The sequence below is a fragment of the Rhinopithecus roxellana genome, chromosome 21 (assembly GCF_007565055.1).
Source record: "Rhinopithecus roxellana isolate Shanxi Qingling chromosome 21, ASM756505v1, whole genome shotgun sequence".
Lineage (NCBI taxonomy): Eukaryota > Metazoa > Chordata > Mammalia > Primates > Cercopithecidae > Rhinopithecus > Rhinopithecus roxellana.
The window spans coordinates 61,210,218-61,219,811 of NC_044569.1; the positions used below are offsets into that span (position 1 = coordinate 61,210,218).

The 9,594-nt window shown below is 47.6% G+C and overlaps 1 protein-coding gene across 1 annotated transcript; it reads left to right on the forward strand.

The window, feature by feature from the left end:
• Positions 1 to 832: 832 nt before the first annotated feature.
• On the forward strand, positions 833 to 2,382 carry BOD1L2 (biorientation of chromosomes in cell division 1 like 2). The gene has a single exon (XM_010380141.2). The coding sequence runs from the start codon at positions 1,076 to 1,078 to the stop codon at positions 1,610 to 1,612; it is 537 nt and encodes a 178-aa protein (XP_010378443.2). The 5' UTR covers positions 833 to 1,075; the 3' UTR covers positions 1,613 to 2,382.
• Positions 2,383 to 9,594: the final 7,212 nt, after the last annotated feature.

The window sequence follows — 9,594 nt, forward strand, 5'->3', positions numbered from 1 at the left end:
GACCTCCCTCTGACTGATGCCTCCGCCCTAGGCTCATCAATGGCTACCAAAGCCAGTGGACACCTTGTGGAACACCGTGTGGCATTTCACCATGGCCTTCATGAAATGTGCCTTTTGCAGTCTATGATCCAAGGCTCTTGTAGTTTTCCCTCCATCTTTTTAGTGTTGTTCTCAGTCTGCCTCATGGGCTCTCCAGATGTTCCTGTATCTCTTCTAAGTTCTCCATTGTGATTGCCACCTATGGTCTCTATCTTCAGTGAGATAGATGTCTCTCCCATTCCAAGTTCTCCATTGTAATTGCCACCTGTGTTCTCTATCTTCAGTGAGATAGATGTCTCTCCCCAGCCCCGAGTCCTTGTTTCTTTGGACTTCATAGGCAGATGTCTGCACCTGAATAACCCATACCCATCTTAAACTAGTAAACAAAAGTGGAATGCATGATCATGTCTCCGTCTCCCATCCTCACCTCTATACCTGTTCTCCATTTAGTAAATGGCACCTCCATACACCTGCCCAAGTGAGAAGCCTGGGGGTCATCCTTGACCCTCTCCTTTCCCTCGCCTCTCACCCGATTGGTCTCCAATCCCTGGGATGAGTCTATCTCCTAAATATCTCTTGTATCCCTGTTACCTTCTTCACCTGCCAGGCCACCAGGATCATTCACTCCTTGCCATCTCCTTCGTAGAGCATTGAAATGGTTGCTGAAATTGTCGCCCTGTTTCCCTCCTTGCCCACTCCCATTTGTTTCCCACCTCCCTCTTAGAGATCTTTTAAGAAATACAGATTACGGTTCCTGCATCACAATGCAAAGGTCAACGGTGACGCCATCTGGGGCGCGCTCGGAATCCAGCAGGCCGTTTTGCCGCGTCTTCCGCAACCTCGGCGGCCTCGAGCTGGCCTCCCCCGCGGCCGCCCCAACCACCACCCCCGCCGCCATCACCGCCACCGTCACCTCCGCCGCTGCCTCCTTGGGGCCCTCCTCCTTCACCGCCCCCTTAGCCACCTCTACACACTCTGGGCCTTCTGTCCTGGAGAAGAAGCTGTAATCGTCTTCCTGTGGGCCCGGGGCGCGGTCATGGCGGACGGCGGCAGCGGCAGCGGTGGTGCGGGCCAGGCCTCGGCCTGGGCGGCCACGGGCGCAACCCGGGCCAGCGGGGGTGGTGGTCCCATCAACCCGGCCTCGTTGGCCCCTGGCGACCCTCAACTCATCGCTCTCATCTTGGAGCAGCTCAAGAGCCGGGGCCTTTTTGACACCTTCCGCCGGGACTGCCAGGCCGACGTGGACACCAAGCCAGCTTACCACAACCTGAGCCAGAAAGCGGATAATTTTGTGTCAGCACATCTGGACAAGCAGGAATGGAATCCTTCAGTGAACGAAAACCAACTGCGCGACGGTCTGAGGCAGACTGTGGTTCAGCCAGAGAGGTCGGAAGCTGGAGTAGACAGGATTATTTCTCAGGTGGTGGATCCAAAACTAAACCACATTTTCAGGCCACACATAGAACTAGCAATTCTTGAATTCCTGGTGGCCCAGAAAGAAGCGGCTGTGCTAGCACTCTCTCCAGAGCCGGAAGGCCTGGACCCTCCAGCTCCGTCTCAGGACACTTCCTAAGAATATGGCTGACAACTTTTGAAAGCGCTATTTAATTTTGGGTGAAGAAATGGATTCAGTTACATAAGAGTGCAATTGCAGGCCAAAGATAGGCCAAGGTCATCACTGAGCTCAAGATTTCCACCTACACCATGAGCAGTGACCAGATTGAAAGGGAAGCAAGTTCGGCAGAGAGAGAGTTGACCCTATCGCCCCCTGCAGTACGCTGCCATTTGGCCAGCCTGTCCAAGGGCATGACACCAAGCACACACTACAGAGAGGGAAACACTACTGCAACCTAGGGTTGTCCTGAAACAGACATCTATACTTGGACATGGAGACTGCACATAGACTTTAGGGTTTGTGCTCTGTGATAAACGAAAGCTACAGCGAGAGGACATAATCAATCCTAAAGACAATTTCAAAGAACAATGACAGTCAAGGTTTACTGGGAGTAGTATTTGACAGTACTTATTTGATATTGTCTCTCAGAGTTGCAAACTAGATTGTACACAACATTAGCGTCAAATAGCTTTAAAGTTGTGACCTTCTTGTACATGAATCTTCTAGCCAGTTTCCTTTCCTTTGTAAGAGGTAACAATACATGAAACCCTAGAATGAGTGAGAAGTTCAGACATTAGGTATAAGGAAACTCGTTTGCAGACTCTCTGTCCAAGGCTGCTTCCTGTCTTGCAGGGGCTGGTGAGTCTTGAGTGTGTTTATGTTATTCTCACATTTGTGTTTTTTTAGAAAAGTGGATGGTCAATAAATTGCTTATCTTTCAACAGCAACAACAAAAAAGAAATGCAGATTTATGTCCTGTCATCTTTAAGCTCCGTCAGTTTTCTGATATTTCTAGAAGGTCAGACACCTGGCATGGTTTATAAGGCCCATGATAATGGGGCCCCTGGTCACCTCTGCTGCCCCACACACTGTCATTTTTCATGTGACCACCATGCCCATGGCTATCCTGGACACCCTGTGTTCCCTCTGCTCACCGTGAAGGGAATGCCCTCAACTACTCCTACCCTCCTTTAAGCCTCAGCCCCTGAGGAGCCACACATCATGCCCAACCCCTGTCTAAGCAGGAATGACAGACTCCTTCCTCTGTGCTTCCATAGATCTCATAAGGGATGACCACACTTACAATAGTAGCTAGGTCTAACAAAGCACTTGCTGTATGGCAGGCAGTGTACTAAACGCTTAACTTTACTTACCGTAGTAAGTCCTCGTGATCTAATTGAAGAAATCCTATCTTTATTCCCATTTTTATTCCCATTTACAAATGTAGAAACCAAAGCTCAGATACTGCCTAAGTGGTGGGGCTGGAGCTGAGCCTGTGTTGATTGAGCACAGGGCCACTTTTAACCTTTTTTAACCACGCTTTTAACCACATCACCTCACCACAGTGAACTGTCTTTGCTTACAGATCTGTCATCCCCACTTAAATGTGAGCTTCCTCCAGGGTAGGGATTTACTTTGTTCATTTCTATTCTTTAACCCCAGGACCTAGCACATCACAGGAGCTCAGCAATTTATAGAAAGAAACCAGTTCTGGATTTGTCTTTTCCAACATTTAATTTCTCAGATGGTAGTATTTATCATCTAAAAAGTGAACAAAAGTTAATTTTGTGTCTGGTATCTACATGTCTAAGCAAGAAAGAGCTTTCTTATCCCTGGAGGTATTTTATCTGTAATATTTACCTCTGAGCTATTTGAAATGATTCCTCAAAATTTAGAGTCCAGAAGGTAGAAGACCATGTCCTTTCTGAAAATGTCCCTTCCTTTCACAGGTACCAGCCTCTTTTTAAAATTAGCTTGTGAATATGAACATCCCAGCTCTTTAAAGTTTAATGTCCCAGCCATTTTAATTGTTTCTTTCAAAGTACAAAAGAGCAGCTGGGCCACATCGGCACTAATCACTTGCCAACTTTCCTTTTTACAAAAACAGCTAAGCTCTTTCTGAGATTTAAAATCACTCCATCTGAGACCCCATCTTGGCACCTATCTTTGCACTAACATAAAAGGAACCTAATTTCTGCTTTTAAGAAATGTGTTGCGGAAGTGATTTTTGGTTTGGGGTTTGTTCTCCTTCTTTTAAAAAATAACATAATAAAGTGTAATACAACTTTTAAAGTTTTTTTTTTCCTTTACCAGTTCTCTATTCCCCTTTTCTACTTGAATTGTCCTGAGACAGGGTTGCCAGATAAAATACAGGATGCTCAGTAAATGTGAATTTCAGAGAAACAACAGATACTCTCCTAGGGCACAGACCATGTAATATTCGAAACATACTTGTATTAAAAAATTATTTGTTGTTTATTTGAAATTCAAATTTACTGGTGCCCCATGCTTTACTTTGCCAAATCTCCAAATCTGCCGACCCTAGCCCGAATGCTTCCCGTTTCCACCACATGAGTCTGGCAAACGGAAAATGCTAACCGATACAATGGACACTCCTGTATTCTGAAAATAAACGTGTAAACAACAACAAAAAAAACTGTACTGTGACTTGAGAGAGCTCATTACGTGCATGCATGCATGCCCACTGGTCCCTGCTAAATAATTCCTTTCTTGCAATCCAGAAGGATAAATAAATGTAATTTCTGGAATTCTATACATTCTTATCAATGAACTACAAGTATTTATTGAAAATGTCTCTGTTTTGGGAAGACTTGGAGTCCAAAGGGGTAGTTGGCACAGTCACTATCCCCAGGGTCACAGTTTAGCTTCATGAAGCAAGAAAGAAAATGATTTTAGTTGTAATCCTAATAATGAGTAAAGAGAGTTTCAGAGAAGGAATACAGCAGTAGACGCTAGTGAGATAGAGTGCGACAGAGAGAGACAGACAGAGGGAAAGAGACAGAGAAACAGAAATACAGAGACAAAGAAGAAACAGAAAAAGGGAGGGAGGGAGACAGAGACAAAGATATAGACAAACAGAGACAGAGAAATAGAGGCAGAGAGACTGAAAAAGAGACAGAGAGATGTGCGTGTTTCCTTTTTATGCTGCAGGGCGACTCTTCCATTCCCCCTTGCTCCTCCCCTACTCTGATCTCCGGGCTGGGTGGGTCCTGGGGTCTGGGCGGAGTCAGCACCTGTCACAGGAACGCCCCCTGGGGCACCATTTGGCCCTGGGTCTGAAATTGATTCTTTCTGGATTTCAGGGCAGCAGCAGCAGGCAAGAGCTCGGCTGTCACTTCCAAGACTTTTATAGACTCTGACAGCAACGCTGTTCCCTGTCTTTTGTCTTTTGTATTCTGTTTGTGTTCAGCCTCTAATCCACGTGGGGAATAACATGCGGGGCCTGCAGGGGAGGGCCTGCCTATGGGCCATGTGCCACCAGGACAATCTGCAGAGACTGGGAGGCCTGCTCCCCTCCCAGTCTTCGTTTTTGATTTATACACGTGCTGTGGGATCTCCTTTGCAGGAAATGATTTCTGGGCCCAACTCCTGGCAACTTTGAGGACAAGGACCCTGCACCCAAGGCACTTCTAGGCTTGGGAAAATAAGAATCTAAGATAGGCAGGCCAGTGTAGAAGGAGAGTTACAGATGTGAATACATGTGGCTTCATAGCAGGGAGTGTTTCCTAGGACTGAAGTGTCTCAGGGGTCTTTGAAGAGAAGAGATTTGAGTAGCACCTGGAAAGAAAGGATAGGCCAAGCTGGGATGGTGCCCCTGAAAGGCAAGGCCAAGGGAAGGCACAGGTGAGAGGGATGGGAATGGCAGGAGTGGCTGGCGGCAGGGAGCAAGTGGTTGGAGAACCTTCACACTCTGATTTAAATGGTTCCCAGTGCAGGAAACCAGGGTGCACCTGAGGTTGAGGGCTTCTCAAACCTGAGTGAGCATCAAGGTTAACCAGAGGGTGGTTCTGATTGAAATACACATTACTGGGACCACCCCTAGAGTTTCTGATGCAGTGGGTCTGGGGTGAGGCCTGAGACTCTGCATTTCTAACAAAGTTCCCAGTGATGCTGGTGCTGCTGCACCAGGGAACCACACCTTGAGAACTACTGTGTAGTGGGCACTGCCCAGAGACCGAGAACCTCTTCCCTCTGCATCTGTTCCCTCTCCACTTCCTGGAACTGGCTGTTTTCCAGATTCTTATGAAACACAATAGGTGATGTTGATTAATTACCCATTTTTGTTTTGTTTTGTTTGGCAGGAAGAGAGGAGAAGGAAGATAATTTTACCTGGTTTCTTTTTCCATCTACTTAGTCTTCGGAATTTCAGTTTTCATTTCTTGGGTACTCTTCCCACCCCCACTGCCAATTCACAGATAATTATGAATAGCCAGCAGGTCTAAATCACTGCACTAGCCTCTCCTCTTCTTTGCCTCTCCAGTGAATGCACCAACAATGAGTGGGGACAGCAGATTTGGGCAGTATTTCTATGAAGCCTGATGGTTAAACACATTCCTTCTGTTCCCCATTCTTTGGCGTGACTCAAAATCACAGACTCAGAAGAGAGAAAATGGGGTTCTATTCAGATTGGAGCTTTAGCTCCACCATTGGTTGTGGGCAGCTATGGGTATAAGGGGCAGGCTCTATGACTGGGAAAATGAATGTCATTCAATGGGGGTCTCACTAGACCGAGGGGCAGTGGTGTGCGGTCCAGCTGGAGCCCATGTGGGAGGAGCTTGTGTTGCTGACTGGTGAGTGCCTGTTGAAGAGGTGCCCACTCAGTAATGTTTCAGTTGCATATTTCTTGCTGCTTCCTCTAAACTGTTTTTTTAAATCCTGGTCATAAAAACCATCCTACCTCAAAAATATTGAACAGGTGCCAAAAATGGGGAACAATCACATCCCTTCTATTTTGGACAACGTGGAAGAGGAATTTTCCCCATTTTCCACAGCAGAGCTTTTGAACTGGAGCACCATTGCATGGTCTGGTAACCACCAGCTGTGGCTGTGCATGAACACAGCTGATCTGACCTAAGTAAGAAGAGACCAAGAAAAGGAAAGCAATATTATTAGAAGTGGTATGAGAAGAGAGGCGGGAAGATCTCTGGGAGGTATCAGGATTGCCATGGGCTGAGATGGGAAGGGGTTGGCAACCTATAGAGCATGGGCATGGAAGTCAGTTACCCAACACTCTCTACTCTCAGGCCACATTCATAGCCCTGAGTTAATTCATTATATCCTGACACTGAAGGGATGAGATCAACCAGTGTGTGGATTGTAATGGCTGCATGTCCTCTTGAGAGGCCAGAGGATGGAGGCTAGTCAGGTGCTGGGGGATCAGGAAGCACCAGAGGCTGTGTTGAGGAAGGAGATACTGGATGGTCAGTGGACTCAGCACCTCTCCCTCCTCCCTTGTGGCTCCCACAAAATACCACCCTCCATGTAAGAATGTCTACCCCAGAGAATGCATTGATTCTGAAATACTCTATTTCATTGTTTTTATTCATCGGCATACCAAACAGACAACCTGAGTGTCTAGACAACTGTAGTGAGTGAGCAAATAATTCCAGGCAAAGTTAAAAATACTTTTGGGGCTTACCCTATACAGCTTATTTTGGATAAATATATTTCCTTTTCCCTTTTCAAGGATTGGAAATAGGCCATGATCTCTGGCTTTTGGGCCCATCCAGGGTCTGAGAAGCTCAAGTTGGGAGGATAAATTTTTACATGAAAAGCAGGAGGAGGGCTCCAGAGTAGAGAATGGTGGATTCTCATTTGGGGCTCCTGTACCCATGGCTCACCTCTCAAGGGGCCTGTCCCCACTGTCAGTGCAGGAAGAGGTGGTCTGTGCAGGGCAACCATGCAGGGGCCCTTTGGGTAGTGGGCTTCCAGGCAGCCCTCCCCACTCTCACGCTTCCTACCTCAGCCGGTTCTTGGCATGCAGCCCTTCTCCCCAGATCCTTGACACAGGCTAATTGCTTGTAACAAAACTTGGCCTTAGAAATGTCAGGCGTAATGGGAAGGGGGAGGAGGAGGAAGAAGAGAATCAAAAACAAGAGGAATTTGGCAGAAGCCACCACAGAGGGTGCAGCCTCCGGGTCTCCCAGGGCCAGCCAGGTTCACTAATGGATGTGGATTTAGAAGGTCACCACCTTGTACAGGCAGTTGCTCCAGCCCTGAGGATGCCAGGTAGCAGCTGTCATGAGAACACCTTGGAAAGGGAAAGGAAGTGTTAGGGGGCCTCACAGCACTTCAGAGGCGCTCCGGGGCCTGGCTGAGCTCCTGCCCTCCTCTAAACAACAAAGTCAAACATTTATTAAGCCAGTTCCTTCCAGTCCGCTGGGCCCATCGCTGACAGGAGGGAGCTTCCTTCGAAGGCCTGGCCTTGACTCAGGGAGGCCATGGGGGCACTCTCACCTCCTGCTGTGGCTGCTCTGCGGGGCATGGGACCGGGAGCTGAGAAACGACAAGTGTGACCTTGGGTCTGCCCCCCAGACATGCTATTTTCAGTAGTTTCCTGATCTCTGTTTTTAGATCCTTGTTTTCACAGTCATCCAAAAACTGGACAAAGCTGATTCTCACTAAAGCATTAATAATGGGATTTGGCTTCTGGAGTCTGCGCATTTTCAGTAGAAAGATCTGGCCAGAGGCACTGCCCCAGGCAAGGGGAAGCTGGGGCTTCTCAGCTCAGCCTCAGCTTCTCCCTTGGCTTTTCTGCCCCTTCTGCAGTGAGCCCAGCCCAACGCTAGCCCTGTGGGCGCTGTGAGGCCCCAAGCTGGACCAGAGGGTGGGTGTGTTGCGAGGGACTGGGAGGAGTCTGCTTCCCCCCGTGCAGATGTCAAAGTCAATCTTATTTCTGAGGTCAGCTCTTTGCCCCTTTGCTGAAATCCTATTGTGTGTTCGGAGTCAGATCCTTGGCACACAGCTAAACCCACCCAGCTTGTATGCTGGGGTTCCAGGTGGATGGTGTGGAGATTCAAAGCCAGGCTGCCTGGGTTTTCTTTCTATCCCTGCCACCTCCTAGCTGGGCAAGTCACCTTCCCTCTTTATGCCTCAGTGTCCTCACCTGTAAAATGGTGAGTACGTATCCACCTCGTGGAGTTATGACGAAGATTAAATGAGATGTGAAACACTGAAGAACAGTGCCTGGCACCAGCAAGTGTGATGGAAGAATTTATTAGTAGTGTACATTGCTAATTGTCTGAAATCTTCGCACTCCAAGTATTAAGGGCAGCTCTCCTTTCCCTAAAAACTCACTCCTAGGAGAGGACCTGATTGCACAGCATCATCCAGTGGGGATTTATTGAGCATCTACTGTGTGGGTGTTAAATGCAATGTACACATTAATGAACAAGGCCTCCACAGATGCCAGCCTTCCAGCTTCCTCAGTGGAAGCAGATTTCGCACTCGGCTTCCAGCCAGCATGTGTTTGGAGAGCTCCCTGGATGGTGAATAGGGCTGGGGCAGCCACAGGATAGGAATGGGTGGAGGGCTCGGTCCCGGCTGCTGTCAGGTGCTGGAGTCAGGCACTCCTTAGGATAAATGTCGCTTTCTAAGGGTGAAAGAGACATGTCAACTAAATTCAATATGTAGACCTTATTTGGATATTGCTTTGAACAAACCAACCATAAAACCACATTTTTCAGATAACTGGGAAAATTTGATCACAGAGGGATTGTTAGGTGTGACAGTGGTATTGTGGTTGTGTTTCAACAAGTCTTTCTTGATAAGAAAGTGTTTATAGATGAAATGACACAATGTCTGCAATTTGCTTTAAAATATTTCACTGGGGTTGAGAGGAGGAAGGATGTGACCAGACTGATCAAACGTGGATAATTGTTGAAGTTGGGTAACATTGCAGGGGGATTTGTATCACAATCCCATTTTGTGTCTTTGAGAATTTCCATAATAAAAAGTTAAAATAAAAACACAATGGAGATGCAGCTGCTTTGGTCCAAGCAGGGCCCTGTGTGACCCTCAAGCCTCAAGGGTGGGCAAAGTCACCTGTTCCTTGTACTTGTGGCCCCAGCCTAACCTCCTTCTCTGTGTCCTTACCATGAAGATCACACACTTCAACAGTGAACTGGTGGCCATGGAGG